The 24,461-nt window shown below is 35.9% G+C and overlaps 1 protein-coding gene across 2 annotated transcripts; it reads right to left on the bottom strand.

Moving 5' to 3' along the window:
- Nucleotides 1-6,984: 6,984 nt before the first annotated feature.
- RIMOC1 (RAB7A interacting MON1-CCZ1 complex subunit 1) lies at nucleotides 6,985-21,135 on the bottom strand. 2 transcript variants are annotated; one of them, XM_063087878.1, is made up of 6 exons: nucleotides 21,027-21,135; nucleotides 17,612-17,718; nucleotides 15,586-15,729; nucleotides 14,287-14,418; nucleotides 13,111-13,225; nucleotides 6,985-7,626 (listed from the first exon to the last, which is right to left on the bottom strand). In XM_063087878.1, exons 1-6 carry the CDS (start codon nucleotides 21,124-21,126, stop codon nucleotides 7,343-7,345), a joined length of 882 nt encoding a protein of 293 aa, XP_062943948.1. In that variant the 5' UTR covers nucleotides 21,127-21,135; the 3' UTR covers nucleotides 6,985-7,342. The 2 variants fall into 2 exon arrangements, with proteins under 2 accessions (XP_062943948.1, XP_062943949.1); XM_063087879.1 differs by having other exon boundaries at nucleotides 13,111-13,192.
- Between the last annotated feature and the right edge of the window lie 3,326 nt (nucleotides 21,136-24,461).

Genomic DNA, 24,461 nt, shown 5'->3' with positions numbered 1-24,461 from the left:
TTACCAACAACACATGGTCCATCATGCTCTGTTGCTATCTCCACCTAACACCGCAGCCCAATTCTGGGTTCTTTTGAAGCAAATCCAGACATTATATCATCTCATCCCTAAATATCTCAGTATCAATCCCTAAAAAATAAGGTATCTTTTAAGAAACATAACCACTGTACCATTATTACACCTAAGTATTAACTTCCCCATCTGCCTCAAAAAATTTTTCCCATTTGGTTTGTTTGAGTTGTGACCCAACAAGGTCCACACACTGTACATATGCCTAAAACTTTTTATACTATAGGTCCCGACTTCCTTATTTTCCTTTGCAATTTGTTAAAGCAACCACGTTGGTCTTTCTGGACCACATTCTGGACTTTCTTGATGGCATCTCAATGGTGACTTTAACATATTCTTCTATCCCAGGCTTGATCAAATTCAGGTTTTGTTTTGGAAAATACTTCATAAAAGGTATTGTGTACAGAGATTGGAAGCCACAACATCACTCTAGTTTTCTAATATTCAGACAGCGATCAATGGTTTCAATAGCTTGATCCATTCAAGTTCCCCTTAAGCTTTCCACCCCAAAGATTTAGCAGATCAATGAATATTATTTGCTTAAACGTTGCAAATTCTTAGTATTCTACTTTTATAATTCCTTTTATTACATGAATTAAAGGTAAATTTTCCCATATCTCCAGGGAACTCTGGTCCTTTTTTGGTGGAAAATAGTATTCAGACATTGTTTCTAGGTCTTTCTAGTGTCCTTTATATAGAGAAAATACAAATTCATATTATTTTCCATTCAAATTTAGGATTACAGAATTTTTACTTAACTTCTTGTATTTCATATTTTTGTCTCTTTTTTTACACTAAAACCTCATTTCTAATTACACGAGAGGTCTTCCTAAAGTTCATGGAAAGATTTGTATTATTTTTTATTTTTCCGCAAGTTTTTTGAAGTACCTTCATGTTAGCATAGTTATTATTAACAATTGAGGAGTTTAAGATTTCTTTGTAGTACTTTTTGCCCTTGGGTATATCCTCACTAGGGATGTGCAGAAAATTACTATGCTTTAAAGATAACTGAAACATTCATGTGTATTTAATCCACCAACTTGATACATAATACAGATCATTTGTTTCATTTTGCTTTGGATTTTTGAAGTTTCTCAACTTTGATTTAATCTTGTTTTATAATAATGTATGTATATGGTTCCAAAATAAAGTACAAAATTCAAGGTATATTCATAGAAATCTAACTTCCATCCTAGTCCTTTCCATTTGGTATCTTCCCCCCACCCCAGCATAGGCAACCTTTTGTTAAAGTTTTGGTTATCCTTCCATTGTTTGCTTTTTTGAAATATAAGCAAATAAGCTTTACACACTTGGACACACACAGAGAATTTATATCCCCTCTTCCTTAAATTAATAGCATTATACTATATTCCTTCTCCACCTTGTTTTCCACTTAATAAGACCTCTCCCTGGCATTATACGGAAATATTCCTCATTGATCTTTACAGCTACACACTACTCAATCATGTAGATGTACCAGGGTTTAGAATAACCTATTTTTAAATAGAATATGTATTATATTTAGATGACCAATATTTCATTAAATGCCTGACTTACTTAAGAATGAGGTATCAGAAGTCACGTCAATCAAGCTGATTGGTAAATGTAGAAGTTTTAATGAGTATGCATAATATTTAGATGACTAATACATCTAAATACAGTGGGCATATATCTATTTGGAGAATAGGGCTGAAAATTTTTTGAAAATTAACTGTAGTGGGGGAGGGGGACCAGGGAAAGGTTGGTAGATTTGTACAAAGTTACAAAGTTACATTTGGATAGGAATAATAAGCTCTGATACCTAGGGTGACAATAGTTAATAATATTGTATTGTGTATTTCAAGATAGCCAGAAAAGAGCATCTTGAATGTTATAACCACAAAGAAATGATAAATGTTTAGGTGACAGATAGGCTAACTATTCTGATTAGATCATTATACAATATATGCATGTATTGAAACAAGAAAGTGTACTCCATAAATATGTAGAATGAAAAAATTTTTAATTAATTTTTTAAAAAAATTTTAAAGAAAATTAATTATGTTTTCTTCCAGCTATATCCACGTTTGAGATGCCTATCCAGCCCATGATTTCTTCTCTGAAACCTGCTTCTCACCTAGAATGATCAGCACTTGACATAAGGAAAAGACAGAGCTTAATGGTCAGATCAAGAATTTGTCACTCAACTGTTCTGACTGATGACCATTCTAATATTAGCATGCTGAATGAAGTATACCTATACACAGAACTAGATATTAAAGAAAAAAATTGTAGTAATAGCTAACTCTTTCATGCTCTTACTAGGTACTGAACTAAAGCACTATGAACATTAACTCATATAATTTTCAATATCCTGAGGTTGGTACTATTACTATTCCTGTATTGAAAAAAATATGATATTAAGGCACAGAAAGGTTAAGTAACTTAAATCGAGTCACATGGTTAGGAAATGACAGGGCTGTGATTTAAACTCAGGCCTTCCGACTTCAGAGATCACAGTCCTAACCAGGATGCTACTCTGTTTTTAAGTTACTGGGACCAGAAGAAACAAGATTGAGAAGTTAAAATAGTAAACCGAGATGATAAAAAAGTTTTCATTCTGATGCAACAACCAAATATAAAAGAAAACAAGAAACAAGTAGGGGAATATGTTTTTATTTAAAAAAAATAATAATAATAATAGAGTATATATTCCAAAACATTTTACTTGGAAATTTTCACGAGAAATAGGAAAAACAAAACAAAAAACAGTAAAGAACACCAGCATGAATACATAATGTATACTTTATTTGTGGACATATTAAATGTATCTTAATGTAATACTTCCATAACATGATGTCATTTCATACTATGTTAAAAAAAGAACACAGAGGGCTGGCCAGTTAGCTCAACTGGTTAGAGCACAGTACTGATAATAGCAAGGTCCAGGGTTCTATCTCTGTATTGCCAAGCCACCAAAAAAAATAAAGGAGCCCTGGAAGGTGGAGAGAGAAAAGAGACAAGCAATCTAAAACTAGCATGTTAACTAGCTGTGGGTTTTTTAAATGCCATTAAGATCAATCTGAGAATGCTTTTAGACACAGCTCACACTTTAATGAACATTAAAGAATTCGCTGTGGGATTGTAAAGCCAGGAATGTAATTTTTATTGTGGGGTTTTACCCATGACTCTCTCCTCATTCTACTGTATGCAAACGAATAAGGAAAAGTCTTTAGTCATGATTTGCACCTTAATCAGCATCAAATAATTCACAGAGGCCAGAACCTTATAAATGTAGCAAAGCAGAAAGGGCTTTAATTTACTCTCAAAGACTAGGTAACATGAGAAAATTTATACTGGGATAGAACCATACAAATTTAAGGATTGTGAAAAGTCCTTGAGCAGAGTTTAAATTTTAGTAACCAACAGAGTTTAAACTAAAGAGAGAAACCCTAAATGTAAAAAATGCAACCAGGCCGTTAGGATTAGTCACCCATCAGTAAAGCCCACACTAGAGAGAAACCCTTTGAATGTAACCAAATGAGAAAGTGTTAAGTAGTGATTCATTCCATAATTCAGTATCAGAACTTCCCTACAAAAGAGAAACTTTATGACCATACTTAATATGCAAGGCATTTAACCAAGGGGGTGGAATTCGAAGACACAAATGCTAAACCAGTACACAGGTGCTTAGAGGTGCCTTCCTGACTACCCTAAATAAAATTGCTCCCTCCCCACATCACACCAGCCCCTATAACTGCTTTACTCTTTTTCATTGTACTCATCACTTGACACATTACACATTTATTTCTTAAAATGCTTTGTCTAACTTCCTGCACTAGAATACAAGCTCCAAAAGAGGAGGGTGTTTTACAAAGCTACACTTTCAGTGCCTAGGACAAAATCTGGCATCTAGTAGGCATACAATAGTTGTTGAATGAATTAATTGTAGTACTTTCCTTATGTGGAGTATTTGGTATCTTGAGGTTATTTCATCCTAAATGAAACAATTTACTCAGAAGGCTTCAGCACATAAAAAAATGTATTGTTCTTCGTTTTATAATACACCAGAATAAAAAGCATTATAACTGTTATGGTCTACAAGTTATTCTCCAATTATGCGGGGAATAGAAAGTTGTCAAAAAGCATCCAGTAATACCCCCATAATTGTACCAACCAGTTAGAGACCCAAGTGGTCCACAAAGGTCATGAAGGCAAGATGGAATTTTCCAGCTTCTAAAGAGAAAGTTCTCTTATTTTCTTAGGATCAGAATCTGAATAATACTTGACTTGTCTTAAGACTGTATATATCCCTATTTGTGTTGTCAAACACTGGTACAGAGGGCATGATAGTTTGGAATCCAATAGCAGCAACCTTTTTATGTAGTTTGGCACTTAGAATAACGCCTCAATTCAAAAAACATTACTAAGAACATGCATTAAGCCCTATGTATAAAAGCAAACTTTAAAAATATGGAGTTCACCAGCTAGTAAGGAAAAATGTGATAGTGTGATAATATAGAAGGGAAAGATTAAGTAAATAGAACAAAGCAGCATCTAATTTTGACTAGAAAGGGCTGAAAAAAGCCTATGGACACAATATCACTGAAGCTGAGTCCTAACAGATAAATAGGTAGCCACAAAGAAAGGTGCAGAAATAATGATGACTCCAAAGAAAGGTGCTGAGAGCGGAAAAACACAGAGCACATTTGGTAAAGGAACTAGAAGTACTTGCAACTGATTGATCATTATGTTCTAAAAGGAGGATAGTCAGTCTCTGATTCTAAAAAACATATTAAAAATTATTTAAATCTTTATGTTTAGAAAGCACAAAGGTATTTTCATAATAAAACCTGCTAAAATGCCAACTTAAATAAAAATCTTCTGAGCTTCTCAGCAAGGAGGCTGGGGCAGGGATGAGCAGGGATTCCCCTTATCCCAAAGGCTCTATCAGAATTTTTATGTTGATGAAAAAGGAACCTGGGTTTTAAATGTCTGAGGAACACTAAACTAGAACATGATTACACAGGAAGACTGTAGAGATGAGGCTGAGAAGGTAGGCATTCTGTGTTCCCTTGCTCTGTGGAAGATACAAAAGAGAAAACATGAAGCAGAAGAGTTTATATGAAAGATGAAGATTCGTTGTCTGGACATATAGTCTAAGTGAAGATATTTATTAGGCCATTAGAAATAAGGTTTGAGAAAAAAAGAAAGAAAGAAGGTTTGAGAAAAAAAGAAAGAAAGAAGGTTTAGAGAGCAAGAGAGAAGCTGAGCTTCAAGTTACAGGTTTGGGAGTCAGCCTGATATTATAGGTGGTAGAGGAAGCCATGGCTATGAATGACATCACATAAGAAGAGTATTTGGAGTAAAAAGAAAAGGAAGAAAAAAATGAAGTGGAAAGGGGAGAGAAAGAGGAGGTAGAACTCTAGGGAAGATCTATACCTAAAAGGTAGGGAAGAAATAAGAAGCCACAAGGGAAATGACAGAGATAACAGAGATGAAATCTGTAGCACAGATTAGCCTTTAATAAGAAGCAGGCAACCTCTTTTCCTCAAAACAGGGGAAAATGAGTAAAGTTGGTAAGTATAAGTTGATACCATAGTATCAATTTTCTGTACAACAAGAGGAAAGGCCATATGCTAGGGGAAGGGCAGAAGGCCTGAAGTGATGAAGTTTGGCTCAGCCACAGGGGAAAAAGGGAGAGAGGCCACCCTAGTAACAAACAAAAGGCTTACATTGAGGGCTCTTCTCAAGCTGAAATGAGACACTTAAAAGTGATTCCATTTTGAAGGACTGCATGCCATTCACACAGAACTTAGCATCCCAGAAAAAGTAGGTGACAGAATTTATTCAATATTTAGGGCTTGCAGAATAACCAGGCTGAAGAACAAGGGGAAGAGGTAACAACTGGTCAAAGTTCATACTGTGCCCCATAAAGCTGAGGTTAGATAGGGAAGCAAGAAATATGCAAGGGGCTGATAGTTTAGGAGCAAGGGGGGCAGTCAAGAAAAGGAGCCTGTGAAGAAACTAAAGATTGTATTATGACAATAAAGAAAAGAGAAAAATCAGGAACTGAAAAAGCTGGAAAGATGAGAATTGTCATCAGTTAGTGAAATTGAAGATTTCAGAAAGAGAAACCCAGGATAGTGATGTTCAAGGTGTAGCCATGAGAGTAAGAAGCTCGAATGTAGTAAAGTCACTGGGACAGATGACCAGGATATCAGCAACGTATCAGACAGACCATCCCAAGATGATGACAGGAGTTGAGGTAGTCAGAAAGACTGTGAGCAGGATATCAAGTTAGGCTCTCTGAACTTCAGCATTCACCCTTACTATTAAAGGCAAAAAATATCAAAATTTCAATATAGTATGACAAGACGTACCCTAAAAGTATATGAACTAATGGTAGACTAACCTAACTTGGTTTTTGTCTTCATTACTCACTTGAGAAGCCATGCATTCATTCTTTCTTTCTTTCTTTCCTTCCTTCCCCCCCCTCCCTCCTTCCCTTTCTTTCTTTTTTTTTTTTTTTTTTTTGCAACTGGCCCGTATGGGGATATGGACCCTTGACCCTAGTGTTATAACACCACGCTCTACCAACTGAGGTAACCAGCTAGCCTTATGCACTTTCTTTTAAACGAAATAGGAAAATTATTTTTAAATTTTATAAAATGCCTTAGAGAAATAAAAATTTTGAATATAATTAACAACATGGCAAAATAATTAAACATATAATGATTCCTTTGTGGACTCTTTCATTATTTATCTTACTGGAAATGGAATTTGAATATTAGTCATAATCTTTCATTTCACCCACATTTATATCTATAACATGTATTCAAAGCAATGAAGTGACTTGATTTTAATCTATGAAGCATGACAAACATCAAGATAAGCAGATTAAAAAATAATCTAAAGATAGTTAAAATGGTAAATTTTATGTTACATATATATTACCACAATAAAAAAATAATAATCTAAAGTAATAGAAAAAATATTTGTAAAGCTAAATTGGGTTCCTCCTTATTATTAGTGACAGGATACCTGTAGTTCAAGCTGACTTAGTGTAACATACATGCCATTTTAGAAATTAAAAATCTCAGTCCTTTGTAGATTTAAGAATATATAAGTAAAAATGATGATAGCGTCTAAAGAAGGGTAACCACGCTAGATGTCTTTATGTAGTGTAAAATTCCAAATTCAGTGTCAATATGCCTTCTTTTCTGAAACATTCTTTTCTGTTTCATGGGTCTTTTCGTTTGTTTTTTTGTTTGAAAAGGACTAAATGAACTTACTAGTTATAGTGATGCTGAAAGAAGTTCAAAATTTGTTTTGCATTGTTTGTATTCCATTCTTGTTCTTTCAGGGGTCCTTCACACACAAATACATACTTTTTCAAAATTTTTTCTCCTACTTCTCGAAAATCCAAGGGTTCTTTGTGTGTAGTACAGCTTGCTTCAGAAACAACCATATCCACTTCATGATTTTCTGGCTGCTGATCTGCACAATGCTTCAATCCCCAATAACACATTTCTCCACTGTACATCATAGCCAGCAAATGAATGTCACTAAATATTCCTGGGAAAGTCAATTAAGTTGAGAGATTAAAATTAAAAGTTTAAAAAGAAACCCTAGTTATTAATACTCTAGTAAATTCCTTTTGTCATTAAGCATTTTTCCTTCTCATTTAACAGTAATACTTAGAAAAAGCGAGATATTACTAACACAATCCTCATTTAACTAGCACTTTTACCTCTATTTTACCTATAAGAGAGGGCCATCATAAAAGCTAAACCAGAGTATTAGCAAAGAATTTTTTTAAAAGAACCATTTAGGTATTCTTTACTTTTGGGGGGTTCTCTTTAGGACCGCTTTGACAATCTAATTTAATCAATGTAATCCTTCCCAAACTCTGCAGACAAATTCAGAGTACTCAAACTCCCTGAATTCCATCCATGGACTTTATTTTGGGGTATGCCCTAGTATTATTGATATGGCTACAGTCTAGTATCTTACACCTCCTATATTTCTCTAAGAGTCTACAGAAATTATCATGCATAATCATGCCCCTGAGAGGCCATATGATTCTAAATTATCAGATGTTAAATTATATCCAAGATGCTTCATATTCCTAGAAAAAAGGAATATACTGCAGGATTTTCATAAAAAGTTGAATGCCAGCCAGCCACCAAAAAAATAAAAGTAAAACAAAAGTAAAGCTTCATAAAATATTGAATGCATTCTTCTTATGGGTAGTTTTTCCAGTAGGCAATTATATAATTAAACATTTATGGTGCACAAAGTATATTAACTTGGTAGAGAGACAAATAGACCTAGAATCAAAAAGATCTGAGTATAAATTACTGGCTTTGTGACTTTGGGCAAGTCACCAATGCTCTCGGAGTCTCAGTTTGTAAATCTGAAAAAATAAGGATTTCATATGTCCTACTTAATTCACGGAGTTTTCTTAAGGAACATGTAAAATAAAAATGTGTAAAAACTTCAGAAACCATCAAGTATTATTAAAATATATGATCATATAACTTCTTAAGGTCGCTAAAGTACAAGTAAGAGATTTATTCTAATGTACAGGTACTTGTGTGATTAGAAAGGGTTATCTCAAATAAATGAGCATCATAATCTCAGCTGCTCACCTAATACAGTTCAACAGAAATGAGTATGATGGCACTGGAGATGAAAAATTCAACTTTCAAAACTTGTAATTTCTACTGTTTTGAATCTATTGCAAACTTTTTAAAGTCTCAGAACTTGTCCCTAAAGCTATCACCTTCACTTCATCTCCAATTCAACTTATAAACAGTAGGAAGAGAAGTAACAGGTTCAGCAGAATAGCTGACTCATTAAAGTATTATATCAGTAAAAAAAAATAACCATCAAAGAGCAGAATCCACTGAGACTTGCATTCATAAAAATATGATAGACTATAATATATTATGCTTATTATTCTTTTTTTTTTTTTTGCAGCTGGCCAGTAAGATCTGTATTTTATGCTTTTATGTATAAAACAACTTTCATTTAGTAAATACAATGCAAATTACAAATAATCATTTCTTTTTCCTGTTTCCTTGGTAGTTAAAAGATCATAAACCTCAAAAAAAAAAAAAAAAAAAAAGCTACACAGAGCATGATATTATTCAGAAGTATTTTCTATTAGATATAGCATTTCACTGAATGAATATCCTTTTTATTCTAGTGATCTTACACCCTGTCTAATTTTCCCTCAAAAGACAAGTGGAAGGGAGTAAGGAGAGAGAAGCAAACATGGAGGGAAGGTTGAACTTTCAAGCAGGCTAGAGCCTTGGGAGGAGAAGCTAAAGTAAGTCCCCAAAGTGAAGCCACTTGGGAAGGATGAGAATTGCTTGCCTAAGGGAGATCTGAGATCCAAATTTTGCCCCATTCTTTAGGTTAGCTCATTCTTTTTATCACCAAGAGGGAGGGACTACTGACCACGGTACACAGATATCCTATGAAAAGGAGTTATTAGGGAGAGAATGAATGACTATATGCTAAAGAGTGGTTCTCAAACTTCAGCCTACATTAGAATTACCTGGTAGATACTAAAATGCTGATTGCTGGTCCCCACTTGAGTTTCAGATTCAGGTACAGGGTTGGGTCTATGAATTTGCATTTTTTTAAACAAATTCATGGAACCTAGCGTGATGATGCTGCTGCTGGTCCATAAACTATACTTTCAAAACTACTGCATTAAAATATCAAAGAAAGATAAGTGATGTAAAAATTAGGCACTTTCTTCCTCTTTACTTCCACAGGAGATTACTACTCTAAACACAGGCTCTTTGCTTCTAAGAATTTTCCTTGATATTTTCTTTTTCTGTTAAAACTCAGCATGGGGTTTGTCAACAAAACACTGCACTTTGTACCACACATGTCCTTGGTAAACACACATGTGACATGGGGAGGTGAGGACGGGGAGGGAGAAGGTGATTAAATCCATGAAGGGAGAAAAAAAAAAAAAAAACAAAGATGACTTTCACAGGGCTGGCTGCTTAGCTCAGTTGGTTAGAGTGCAGCTTTAAAACACCAAGGTCAAAGGTTCTGTTCCCCCCATACCAGCCAGCCAAGAAAATAAAGGAAAACGAAAAATGACTTTTAGAGAAAAAAAGATAGCCAGACTGGCATCTTCTGGAAGCAGTGATGTCCAAATCCGCACCATAACAATTTAGGGAGCTTATTAAAAATAGATTCTTGGGCTTCATATATTGAATCAGAATCTGCATGGGGTACACAGAAATCTGTATTTTTAAAAAGCTACCCAGGCAATTAGTGATACCAGTTTAGAGTTGCCCCTTTAGGAGATCTGAAATCCAGGTTCTGGGTTAAGCAATGGGCCAAAGGGCTGCATGGTAGGAGGGTCCTCAGTAATATTAAAAAGGATACAAACCAAAGGTGTGAAAACGTGACAGTATTCTGACTTACTCCATTTGATTCCAAGTTTATTATGTTTTTATAAGCCTTCTATCTAAGGCAACGTCCAAAGATTTAAATTATCTGGCCCCCACTTCACAGAAGCATGAGGCTCTGAGGTGAGGTAAAGAGGCTTACTGCATACATAATTTGGTAATTTTTAAAAGGTGAAAACTTAATAACATACACGTAATGTCCAAAGGACATTTACAATGATCTTACCTTAGAAAAAGAAATACAAATCATACTAAGCATACAGTTTTAATTTTTATCCAAAATTAAGTAAATTATCACCAAGATCTGACCACAAAAATATTTAATGCCTCATAGAAATTTTCTCCCTAAATATTAAGAATTATTCAGAGTTATATTTTAGATTGGCTAATGAAAAACAATTAGAGCCACTACAACAGTCTTAGGAGTAACTCAGATTAGAAAAAGTAGGTTTCCTAGCTTCTAATCTAATCATCTTCAGAGAGATGGACTGGGGAAAAGCAAGCTTCTTTAGATGAGAACAAGAAGTCAACCCCGTAAGAGGACTGAAGACTGTGGCACCATGTCTGTAGTGCCCATATTGTTTTCTTCTTTCCTGGAAAATGCTTTAAGACCCTATCTAACCCTTTTGATTCTCCCGTTGAAGAAGCAATTAAAGCTAGGAGCTAGTAAATTCAAACTATGACCTGAAAGAAGGCACCAATGTCACATGCCTCCTGAAGAAAAAATTCCAGCCCATGAGACTATCTTCCCTTATGACTAGAAATGGGAGAATGAGGAAAATAGGTGACTTGTACCACTTTCCTTGGTTCTAAATAGGCTTTAATGCCCACTCCCATCTTTTTCTTTTAAAAAGTATCCCAGGTTAAGAGTTAAATTTAATCAATCCATGTGGGTGGGTTGAGGAGATTTTTAAAAGGCCATTTTTAACACTTCTAATTAGTTCATCAGTTATCTGAAATAACTAGTAACTAATAAACACTTCCCATCAATACGTCAAAACCCTCCAGTCATACTCCCTGGGGGGGCTCTTTGTATTTACAATAAGTTCTTTTGGGATGTTTGCCTGAATTAATAGAAAGTGACAATTCTTAGGTACCACTAGCCAGTCCCATTGTTAATGACACTTAAATAATCCTTTTTTTTTTTTTTATGAAATGTTTTCAAATAGAAAGGAAAAGGCTGAAGAAGATAACAGACAGGAAGAATTAAAATAAACATCTAGAATTTCCCCCAACAGGTTTTCTTATTATTTCTCATATTTTTTCCAACCAAAATTTCAGATGAAGGGGCTGGATGGTTAGTTCAATTGGTTACAGCACAGCCTTATAACACCAAGGTCATGGGTTTGGATCCCCATAGTGGCCAGCCGCCAAAAAAAAAAAAATTTCAGATGAAGTATTAGCGAAGAAAGTTTATATCTATGATCTAATGTCACTTGCAGTTATGTGACTTTGAGCAGATAACCTGGTTTACCAGGACCTCAGTTCCTCCATTTATAGAAAGAGATGATAAAAATAAGTGGTTCTCGGGCTGGCCCGTGGCTCACTCAGGACGCGGTGCTGATTACACCAAGGCCATGGGTTCGGATCCTATATAAGGATGGCCAGTTCGCTCACTGGCTGAGCGTGGTGCTGACAACACCAAGCCAAGGGTTAAGACCCCCTTACCAGTCATCTTTAAAAAAATAAAATAAAATAAAAATAAGTGGTTCTTGTCTCCCTGCACTTCAGTCTAAAACCCAAATGATGCTCCATATGTAGTTCCTAGATTTTCACTGCAGCAGAAACTTATAGTTGCCACCCAATATTCATTCTCTCCTCCCTTTTGTAGTAATGAACCTTAATTTTATTTGGAATGGCAATGTATTAGGTTAAGAACTATACTTCCCAGGTTTCCTTAAAGCTAGATGAAGTCTTCTGATTAAATCTCGGCCAGTGAAATATAGGTGGAAATGTTGTGAGAACTTCTGGGAAGGCTGCTCCAAAGGAGCTAACTTGGCTGGAAGAAATTCTCTTTTGCCATTCCTGTAGCCTGAAACACAGGTGAGATGGAAGGAGCTCCAGAAGCACATTGGGATACTAAAAATGGAAGCAATATCCTAAACAAGGATGCATACTGCACAGCTCTGGAAAGTATAATTTATATTGAACTCTATATAAAGTGCCTCCCTCTGACACCGAAGAGCTCTTGCTCTAAAGATGATGGAGGAAAAAGATAAGAACATGATGATGCCATGGGGCTACCGTACCAGCTCTGGATCTTTTTTATGTGAAAGAGCACTAAATGTCTACCTTGTTTAAAAGTTTCTTCCAGTCTGTTACATGTAGCCAAACCTAGTTCTGATAAAATACTGATCAGGGCTATGTGGGGATACAAAATAAATAAAAGTAACACAATATATAACTCTTCCAAAATTACTAAACAGAAGAGATTGGAAGTATTTTTCTATATTACATGAAAATACTTTAATCTTTGAATTTCTTTAAAGTCCTTTATTATTTCTTTGGTCTATAAACTAGTTTGAAATTTATTTAAATCAGAGTGAAACGTTATAAACTTCCTAAAATCTTAAAAAGCTTTAAACAACTTAGAAAACTTTTTAAAAAGAGTTCACATTACCTGCACTCAGTAATTTAGCTGTGTCTAGGTCTTGGAAAGAAACTCCTTCATTTAACTGGATAGGACACCGATAATTTAGCATCTGTAGCAAGTAATGGATTCCATCAACAAGGTACTAAATGAAAGCCAAAGCCAAAGAATTGAAAGTTTTATATGCAGAAGTATATAAACTTCAAATATTAGTTTTTTCCAATTCTTTACTCAAGAGAAAATGAGGTAATTTATAGATATATCTTCTGGCTGTTATATTTCAATGGTATAAGGACCCACCACCCTAAGACTTTCAAAATATAAGTATACCCTTCCAAATGCTCTCATTAGTAAGAGTACGGAAAAAAAAAGAAAAAAATAAAGAAAACATTAACCAAGAATACGTGTTTCAGCAATATATTTGTCAAAAATATTATCAGAGGAAGAAAAGGATAAAAATAAAGATGTGTTCAACAACAATTTATTAAATATATGTATGTACTTATTGGGCCGAGCCCGTGGCGCACTCGGGAGAGTGCGGCACTGGGAGCGCAGCGATGCTCCCGCTGCGGGTTAGGATCCTATATAGTAATAGCCGGTGCACTCACTGGCTGAGTGCCGGTCACGAAAAAGACAAAAAAAAAAAAAAAAAAAATGTATGTACTTATTATAAATTAGAAATATTATAATGAAACTTTTACATCTGAAAGTATGACCTCCCATTTCCATGCTCACCTTAACTATGTGTACATTTAACCTGAGTTAGAATCCTTAGTGATACAATACTAAGACCCATGTCTTTAGATTTAATGATCAGAACATTCAAGATGAATCAGAGGGCCACAATTTTCTAAAAGCAGGGTCATGTGAGTTCTTTAGGAGTGATGTGCTGACAGAAAGACACTCAAAACCAAGTGTTTTCTTCAAACCAAAAATGCATGCTTGGAAATTAATAGTTTATCTTATATTTAAAAAATAGAAATCCAGAACTTTAAAAGAGCATGTAGAACTTCCCAGTTTTCAAAGTGCTTTGCCATGTTATCTTCCTAGTCTTCACAACAATCCCAATTTGTTTATGATTACACAGCTAATAAGTAAAAGACCTAGAATGCAAACCTTTGATTCCACTACTCAATACTACAACAAACACAGCTTTTGAAACCTATAAATGTCAATAATCAAAATGTGTAATGAATGTCTTTTTACCTTTTTAAGCAAACTAGAGTTTCTTAAGAGCCAGTCTCTTCTTTTGGTCAGAGAATGACAATACATATATAGTAAAGCTCCTCGTCTCCAAGAGAGACATTCCAGTAGCTCATCCCCAAGCAAATTGCAGTGCTGAAACACAAAAAACACATAGCTAAATAGAGAAACTTGATGTCTGCAAAAGTCAAAGTTAAATTTCAAAAAAACTGAGCAATGAAAAGCACTTTTATTTCACAAAATCTGCCCTTTGGTTAGTTACTTACACAGGAATGCCTTACTTTGAATCAATTAGAAATACATATGAAAATCTATTACTATGTGAAATTTAAAATAACTACTTCAATTTACAATTAGTTTTACAAAATAATTTTGTAAATATATTTGAAATATAAGTAGTCTATAATCTGATTAAAAAGATAACTTTTCAGAAATATGTAACTTGAAGGGAGGTCATATCTATTTCTACTATGGCTAGAATAATGAAAAGCTATACACAAAACAATTTTAATAAATCAAAACTTTTACAGTGGTGTATCATTTAAATCTGGGAATGATTTGTTTCCACAGATGGTTAGTCCCCTGATAAACACATAGAGCAAAGAGGATATCTAGGTAGATAGTCAGCAGGTAGTTAAAGATGGGAAATTATTTGGCTAAAAGAGTATCCAGGATTAGAAATTAAAATTTTGGAATCCTCTAAATAGAGATGACAGTAAAAACCATGTGAACAGTTGTCAAGCACAGACAGAACAAAGACTATCAGAGGATGAAGGAGACATCCTTGGGGAGTGCCTATGTTTCCAGAATGAAAGAGAGGGAAGTTGCTAGGAAAACAGCAAGAGAAGGCTTTTCAAGAGATGAAGAAGAAAAGGAACATGCAGGATCTCAGAGGGATGGAGTGACCTTCAAGAAAACTCAGGATCTGTAAAAAAGGAAGCAGAAATAGAGAATATCTATGTTTAGAAAATGAGGCTAGCTAGTTGGCTCAGTTGGTTAGAGTGTGGTGTTATAACACCAAGTTCAAGGGTTTGGATCCCCACACCAGCCAGCCACCAGAAAAAAAGAAAATGATTAGGTACTACAATTATAATTCCATTACACAAATATTCTGAAACATTTAGTAATATATGATATTTTAGCGTGACATTGGTCTGAAGTTTAAGCTCTCATATCTTCCCACCTTCAATCTTAATTTAAAACAGACACAAACATACAATCAAGAAGAAAAAAATTCAGACTATAAATAATATACAAGACCTAGGAACATTCTACCATAATTCATGGGAAAGCAAAACTTACTTTTGGATGCATATTATTTTCTTTAAATAAAATTTCTGGTTCTGAAAGAAAACTGATCAGCTCTTTTACTTTCTGTGAAGAGTCTTCAGGAAAATCTTCATCTACTAGCTTGTTCTCCTCAAAATATGTCATGTCCAAAATAGCCTAAAGAAAAAAAGAAAAAAAAAAGAACTATAAATGATTTAAATTTGAAAGAATAATACTCACAGTTTAACCTGCATATATAGATGCTTTATTAGACATTTACATCTTTTACCACAATATTTAAATTTGAGAAGTAGGCAAAATGTCTAGCCGTAAACATAATTTGAGACAGACTATATAAAAAACTTTATAGGTATTTTACTAAAATACTAAATTCATGATAATCTTGCTTCCTTCTAAAAATAAAACTTATGATTTAATTAAATATAATAAGATTTACGTTTTAATTAACATAAGTTAAGCATACACAATGTAATTATGAAAACATAATTAATTATCATACAAAAGTCTTCGCTCTTTATCCATGTATAATCTCTCAAAATTTTCTAAACACTTGCCGTATCAAGTTAAGTTCATCTCCTCTAGTTCTGTGTGCTGAATCTTCAAAGGATTTATTAGTTTTCCCAAATTAAGAGCCAGCATTTGGGGGATATGTATCCCATCACCCAAAAGAGAAAGCAAACCATCAACATTATTCAATTCAAATGCTAAGTCCACATTCTCCTAAATACAAGAGATGGTCTGTTCAAGCACTTAAAATTTCCCCAATCCTTTTTTATTTAATCTATTGGACTAAGACAAAAGAACTGGGTTCTAGTGTCAGTTCTACCACTAATCACCTAACTAACCAAGGACAAATCAATTGTATCTTTTTTGAGCCTGTTTCTTCACTGGTAAAATGATGAATTGGACTAAGTGCCTTTCAAAGTTCCTTGCTTTGAGGATAAAATGAATTAATATACGTGAAGCACCTGGAACATTACCTAGCACACAGACAGCTATTTAAGTAATAAGTGTTATTGTGTAAAGGCCTATGCCAGGAAGGAGAGATCATCAGCCTGTGGAAGATTATCTGTGATTTGGAACCACAGAGTCAAGAGGGTCTGAGAAATTTACATTTGTATCTCTAGATCTTTTGCCTTATTATTGGAAATAAGTTAAAATGTTAGAACACTCCCATGTGAGAGAACTGAGATGACACCCACCACATGCAGAAAAGCAGAAAGCCTTCTGAAAGGAAAGAAAGGCAAAGTGCCTGCCATATTTAAACAGTTCTTTGTGGTTCATGAGTAGCCTGTTATAGGCTCATTCAGCCATGATGTTTGAAAGCAGAAATCATCTTTATGTACCTCCCAATAGAAAGCACAGTGCCAGGCATGTAAATGCTATAAATGTGCACTTTGGAAACTTAACTAAGTTTACTCTACTTTCTATATCCACTTTATTTTTCCTTAGCAATCAAGAAAAAGCGTATAAAAGCACTCTACCAACTACAAAGGGCTATACAAATGTCAGTTACTATAATGACATTATATTTCTTAAAGTCAGCTTGCCTCAGCAGTGTTTGAGAAAACCAAGAAAATAAGTGGTGTTGACACAGAGGCCTGAATTAAAGGAAAGAAAAAGAAAAAAGGGGGCACAGAAAAATCTTATGCATGACACTAGCAGTGGGAATCATGTTGAAAATCCTAAGAACTGGTAAATTTTAGTGGGATGAAATAGTCAGGGTCCTTATAAAGCCCGCTACTCCCTCTGAAACCTTCAAGAGCTCGGACATTGCATACATTCACGTTTTGCTTAATTATCTATAAAGGGAATCAATTGTTATCTACAAGATTTTTTTCCTGACTTTTCTCATTAACACATCTGATAAATCTTACTTCTTTGCATACTGCCTCAAAGTTTCAAGTCTATATGCTTTACACATCCGGTTTTGGACAAAATTAAATACTTTAACTGATTTTATTACACCTAAGTTTAGAGTCAACCACCTTAATAAGTATTCTAGCCCTCAAGATGCCAGAGTCCACTGTTTCAGTACCTGTGTGTAAAGTTCTAGAAGATTTGATGGATTTGAACATTCTTTCTCTTCTCCACACAGGAGTTTCAATTTTTCTAGAGCTGCAGAGGCCCTAATTAAAAAGTGATCTGTAAGGAAAAAAACATGATAATTATTTCACAGAGTGCTATTTAAACAAAAAAAAGTTATGTATCTGAAATAATGAAATGAAATTATATTATAGCATATGGAGAAACAGCATGGTAGTAATAATACCTTACCTAAAACATGAAGTATGTCATAATGCCTAATTCTAATTAAGTAAATCATGGAAATTTATTCCAGAAAGCAAGACTGAAAACTTTCTAGATTCACTGTTGCTATTTCTTAAATGCAGTCCATACTCTCATAGTGCTTTTTCATGATACTGATGCACTCAAAAGGTTTAAATAATACATTTAAAATTTCTACTGGAATAGTACAAATAATATACATAAATCTACACAAAGGGCTTCCACTGAAAACTTATCATTTCATAAATGTAATTGTAAATGTTTTCTAAAAGAACATGATTGACCAAATCAAATGCTTCATAAGATGTCAGCACACTGAGCAATTATAACTTTACCATAATTGTGTTTAGAACTGTTAGAATTAAAATTACATAATGCAGCTGTGTATTCTATTCCTTTAAAAACTTAGAAATGGAACAAATTATTCATTCCTTCAAAACCTGGAAGAAAAGGAATTGAATACTTCTAATATGCCCTCTAATCATGACTCACCCTCTCTCCTCCTTCTGTCTCCTAATTTTTCCCCTTTCTCTAATGTCATACTCCCTTTGCTTCCTCTATGATTTCAACTTTTTTTTTTCTTTTTCCCTTTGGTGGCTAGCCACTACAGGGATCTAAACCCTTGACCTAGGTGTTATGAGTAAAAAAATTTTTTTTTTGGCAGCTGGCCAGTACAGGGATCAAAACCTCTACCTTGGTGTTCGTACCAGCATTAATCAACTGAGCTAACCAGCCAGCCTTCACCTTTTCTTGTGTGTCCACATCAGATACTATCCACGCCTTTGAATCACCTCATGTACTCAAATTTAAATATGCCTACTATCAAAAGACAAGTTCCTGAGTTCGCCCCTTATGAAATATATACCCTTTCCTCCTCACTGGCCAATGGACAGATAATGTAGCAGTTGTGGCAGGTCCATGTCATCTAGACTTAGTAGTTACATAGACAGATGAGCTGTTCAGTATTGGAGCAAAAGCACCAACGGATTATGTTCATTGGCAATCATATGAGGACCTTAAGTTTTCCCAGATGAAGCCTAACCTGTACTTACACCAGATTCTAATTGCTTTAACACCCACTATTCACCCAAATTAAAAGCAACTTCTTTGGCACTGTCTTCCCATCTTTCCTCAGCCCAGGAGTAACACCCACACAACCCACAAAAAAAGATTCTACTATGAATTGAAATTATGAAATATATAGCACTCTTAGGTGCTTCTATGGAGACTCTGTTGATATTTTCTTAACTTGCAGAATTATTTTAAATGTAAAGACTTGCACTGAACTCAGTAAACCATTGCTGAAGGAGTATGTCACATGAACTCATGACTAATTATTGTGTGTAGGGGGGTGGTGGTGGTGGCATAGATCACATTTCAAAAAAGCCCATAAAAATGCAGTATTTTTACTAGAACTATTTAGTCAAAGTAACAACTCGCAAAGCAAAAGATGAAAGTGATTCTTACATAATCTCTGAAAAAAGTCCCTCTCATGGCATACTTCCATATAGTAAACATAATGTCCTTGTACAATGAGAAATTAACAAAAAAAAAATTGGCCAGTAATAAAAAGGAGAACATTCTTAGAAAGAATAACGTCTACAGAGTATGGTACTAATACCATCAAGGTCCAGGGTTTAATCCCTATACTGGCCAGCCACCATTAAAAAAAGGAAGAAAGAAAGCAAGAAAGAAAAATGTCTGGCTGTATTTCAGTAACTTATGAACACCTATAACTTAATATAAATATATAGTTGTTACGTTAAAAGACAAATTCTGAATGCATATTATTTTTGTTGTGTGGGAAAAAAATGCCAAGTTCAACTCAAATACATGCAACCTTGTTTTAATTAAACTTCATAAAATATTGCTAGTAATACTTCAGTAAGATTGAATTGATGTTAATACTGATTAATAGCTCATTATGGGGATCACCATCATTGTAATTTAAGTTTCCTAAGTTTTCAGAAGTATAAAGCCTCCAAACAAGTATATAAATAGCACAGGACTCTTACTTCCAGCCCTCATTCTAGACTGTATTAAAGAACTTTTCCAAGGGAAAATGAGAATGGCTTTTGGGTTCAGTGATAAATTAATAATAATAATAATAATAAATCTTTGATCTCTTTGGACTGGTTTAAATGGAGCTAGAATTGGAGGTAACCTGGATACACTTCCAGGTGATAGCCACTACCATTCATGAACTATCCAGGTAAATCCTGGGATTCACATATCACAAACTAAAAAAGAAATCAGCTTCACCGTTATATGCGGGTCTTTGAAGAATACACTCCTGAGAAAAGATAATCTGGCAAAGAATCTCCCATTTCATGGTAGACCCTATTCAATAAATTCACCAACTATTCAATCGCTTGGGAAAATGTCTCACTACTCTTTTCCTATAAATCCGATGACAACGAGTCAGCCCACAAGAATTTTAAAACCTATCTGTAGTAAAGGCTCGAAACTCAAAATGGAGTAATGTAGAAACTGCAGGCAGCTGAGAAGTAATGAAAATAAAATTAGACGATCAAGGTCATTCTAGTCTAAGCCAGTTTTTCCTAAGGAAACAGACGTTTACAAAACAAATGTTCTAATACTCACAAAGCCCTTCTGAGAATTGAGATGATGTACGTGAAAGAATCGTCTAAATTATATCAAAGTAAAGCTCTTCTGCAGAATACTGTTTACAGACGAATTTTTAATCCAAAATATAAAACGGAAATTTACAACGCAGCAATCAAAAAGTGCAACTGGTACACATAGTATCTAACTTTAATGAATGGAAAATCGCTACTATGTGAGTACTATCCCTCAATTTAACCATTTAAATAAACTTTCGCGTGTACTTTTATCCAGACTCTACCCTTTTCCCCATCGCTAGCGTTATTACTGTTAAATCCGACAGCCCAGATCAGGCTGAGATGAAAAAGGCCAGATTTTCCCGGGTTATGAAAAACGCGGTTTTCAGAGCAAACGCCTTGGCGATGTGAACTTTAGGGGGTGAAAATCGACGGCGCAGCGTGGATCAGACGCGCAAGACCTCGCGTGCCTACGGCCTAGGACCCCACCGACCACAGGCCGCAGTCTCCAACCCTCATGACCATCAAGCCCCAGCCCTGAACAACCGCCCGCTTCGTTCGCCTCCCTCTCCGCTCCCTCACCGTCTTCACCCGCGGCTTCGCTAAGTTGCTGTATGTGGGCCTGAGCCAGGTCCCCGAGCTCTTCCACTCGCTTCACCACACTGGAACCAGCGGCCTCCATAGCCACAACAGGAGGGCGCGCCCCAGTCACGTGACCGCGCCGCCCGGCGATCACCTGATCCCCTGGCAAGGCGAGGCGAGAGGCGGAGCCCTCCTGGTAGGTAGGAGGAGACATCAGCTCCGGAAGAGGGCAGGCCTAGGACTGCAAAGGTCATTCCGGGTTATTCTTTTCCTGCGGAACTTCTCCCTCCCTCCCAGAATCCTAAGCAACAGGGAGCGTGTAAGGTCAGGTGTGACGACAAGGCACGCCTCTCTCCCGCCCTCTCCTCTAAGCCAATCGGGAGCCAGCCATGCCCCCAGGCTGACCAATGGGAAGTCAGCTCTATCCGTGGAGTGCCCGGAAGAGAGTTTGGCATCCTCAGGCTGACCGCATGCAGTTTGAAACCCGAGCTCCCGCATCCTTTTTCAACGCTACGTCCGTGGTCCGTGGTCAGGAGGGCGGACCGGAAGGTCTGGAAAGAGGACTGTCGGCTTTGGCCTTGTATTAAGGAGGTTGCCTAAAATAAAATAATTTCCTGGTCAGAAACGGAAAGCTTGCCGGCTCCGGTGTAGCATACTGAAGTCTCCCAGAGGTTGTTGTACGTCTGGGTGGGGAGCTCTAAGTGCCAGTGGAAGTTCCCGGTCTACGTGGTTGAAGGCTGCTTTTCTAAATTTGAATTTTAGCAGTTGGGTTTCTTTTGTCTGTGACCTCAATTGGCTAGCGCACATTGAAAGTACTCGAACCATGTCGCGTCTAGTAATATTAAATTTGCAGCTTCGAAACTATTTCTATTGCCCTAGGACTGAAGCCGCTAATTGTGCGTGGGGCATAATAAACTGGGCATTTCAAAGCATTCAGTCAACAAGTCTGATTTACACTTTGCATTCTTAGACTGCTTTCTTGTCTCTGGTCAGACAAATCTGTAACTGTTTATTTGTTTTTCAATTTGACAAAGTATAACTTGAATAATCTTCATCCTATGTTATCTCTTTAAAAAGGAAGTTTTTATTTCATAGGAAATATTAAAAATAGGGAAATCGTGTGTTTTGATGTATAAGTGATTGACCACAATGACTTTCTAACTGACGTCTGTAACACCAGTTTCCTCCCCGTCAGTTCACCCTAGATATAGAGGACAGGAATCGAGTATTAATTCTGTGTCCTCGGTGCCTAGAGCAGTATCTGGCACAGACTATTCAGAAAATGTTTATTAATTGAACGAAAACTACATGTTACCTTGTGAATATCGTTGTTCCGCTTATAATCGAGAAGCTGAAGGCCAGAAAGACTGCATTACATGATCAAGGTGGACTAACGAATCAGAATTCTAGTAGGCATTTGGCACCTCAAAATGCCAGACCTCACTAAATATATTATCTTAAAAAAAATTACAGTTCTAGTAATGCATTAAATGGCCACGGACTTTCAGCAGGAAACATACTTAATACTGGGAAGTATTGCCCAACTGATACTCTATTGTGTGCTTATCTTCAAAGAAGTTGGAAGGGGTTTGAGATTATGTATTGCAGCTCCTCATTTCCAGATGATGGAAGTGAAGAGGATGTGACTGTTAACCCCTCCAGACCTTCGAATACATGATTTTGTGATTTGTCCAGGATTATACCAAAGTAAGCATCCTTAGATGTCTGTGTCCTCATAGAGAGAAACAGATAACAGCCAGCCTTTACCAAGGCACACTGAGTGAAGTGCTTAAAGCCAGAGAACCCTGCACTAGAAAAGAAGAAATATGAGTAACTTCTCTCCAATTTGTAGTACTTATTTTTACCTAAGGAAATCTGCATGAATAGAACAAATGAAAAGTATGATCCATATTAAAAAATTTCAGAGAAATTAATAATCACTATCAATCTACCAAAAATATATTCAAAAACAAATAATTGATCTCAATTGTGCCATTTTCTTCCCCACTGATATATAATGGATAAAATCTAATTAGCTAAGAAGAAACTAATTTTTAGGGATGTTTATAAGAAATGTGAAATCTTTTCTAAAATAAAATTCTTGATTGTCCTTGAATTACCAGTGCTTATAATTTGTACCTTTCAGAACCTTCCTGTAACTGCTTTATATTTTTTGTGTGGGTCTTATATAAATCCTAATATAAATTTGCCAACTCTTTCTGAGTAGGGATTGAGTTTTATTTCTTTTTCTGTTGCCACCAGTTACTTGTATGTAAAAGGATATGATTTGATTTGAGAGATCAGAATAGGAATGTCTGAGGAAATGATATTAACACCTAATTGATAAATAAAATTAGCCAGGTGAAGAGTGGAGAGTGTATCAGTGTGATCCAATCAAGGGAAACCACATGGTAACTTGAACAGTGAAAATTTCATATGAAGAATTATTAACTACATAAAAGGGGATTGGAGTGACAATAGATTGGCTAGTAAGAAATAAGGCTCTGAAGAATAGAGGAATAGCAGATATAAGGAGCAGCCATTACCCCATATAGTGGATTGAGTTATGTCCCCCCAAAACTCATTGCAGCTTGAATTATGTCCCCTGAGTTTTATGTATTAGAAACTTAGCCCCCACTGTGATTGTTAGGAGGGTGAGAAATCCTATTGCGGTAATTGAAACGTGGAGCCTTGAAGAGGTGATTGGATTGTAGGACCATGTAGTAGTGAATGGATTAAAAACGGTGGTCAGGGGAGTGGTTCTGAGGGCTTTAAAAGAAGAGGAGACTCTGCTCTCTCTGCTTTTACCGTCTTGCAATGTGAGACTCTTGGGTCACACTGTCACCAACACCAGATGGACTTTGGACTTCCCAGCCTCAAAAAATGAAAGCAATAATTTTCTTTTTCTTTATAAGTCACTCAGTTGAAGGTATTTTGTTACGTGCAACATAAAAGGACTAATACACCCCGGGACTAAGTCCAAACCTTGTTGGAGAGCTCACAGCCACGGGTCATTGGATGGCAGAGAAGTCACTGTGGGCCATACCAGTGGAACTTGCTGGAACTCCATCCATTGGAACTTGCCAGAAATCTGTCCCCTAGGGTGTTAGGGAGAGCTGTTCATACAGAAGTATCTCACAGGAGGCACTCTGCTACAAAACTGCCTAAGGTGGATGTCAGGAGAAGCGGTTGGCTGCCATGCACTACAGAAGTCTGGTGCCAAAGCAGTTGTATCTGTGGCAGGAGGCTGGTGTCAGCAAGCTGCCCATGCTTCAGGAGCCTGCCAAGAATGGACACCAAGACCGGCAAAGAAGACCTTTTGCCTCCCGCAATGTCTCTCTATTTCCCTCTACTGTCAAAGCTTAACATTGTATCAGCTGTCAAAGGAAAAAAAAAAAAATTTATTTTGTGCCAGATATATTAGCAAAAGAACAC

Source organism: Cynocephalus volans, chromosome 2 (assembly GCF_027409185.1).
Source record: "Cynocephalus volans isolate mCynVol1 chromosome 2, mCynVol1.pri, whole genome shotgun sequence".
Lineage (NCBI taxonomy): Eukaryota > Metazoa > Chordata > Mammalia > Dermoptera > Cynocephalidae > Cynocephalus > Cynocephalus volans.
Note: the sequence above shows the minus strand (reverse complement) of the source record. Positions and strands in the feature narration are given on the sequence as shown.

Coding starts and splice junctions, on each gene's coding strand:
- RIMOC1 (XM_063087878.1), bottom strand. CDS start 21,126: ATGGAGGCCGCTGGTTCCAGTGTGGTGAAGCGAGTGGAAGAGCTCGGG. Junction 14,419..15,585: donor AAAATAATATGCATCCAAAA/GTAAGTTTTGCT, acceptor TTTGTGTTTCAG/CACTGCAATTTGCTTGGGGA. Junction 13,226..14,286: donor ACTCTAGTTTGCTTAAAAAG/GTAAAAAGACAT, acceptor GCTTTCATTTAG/TACCTTGTTGATGGAATCCA.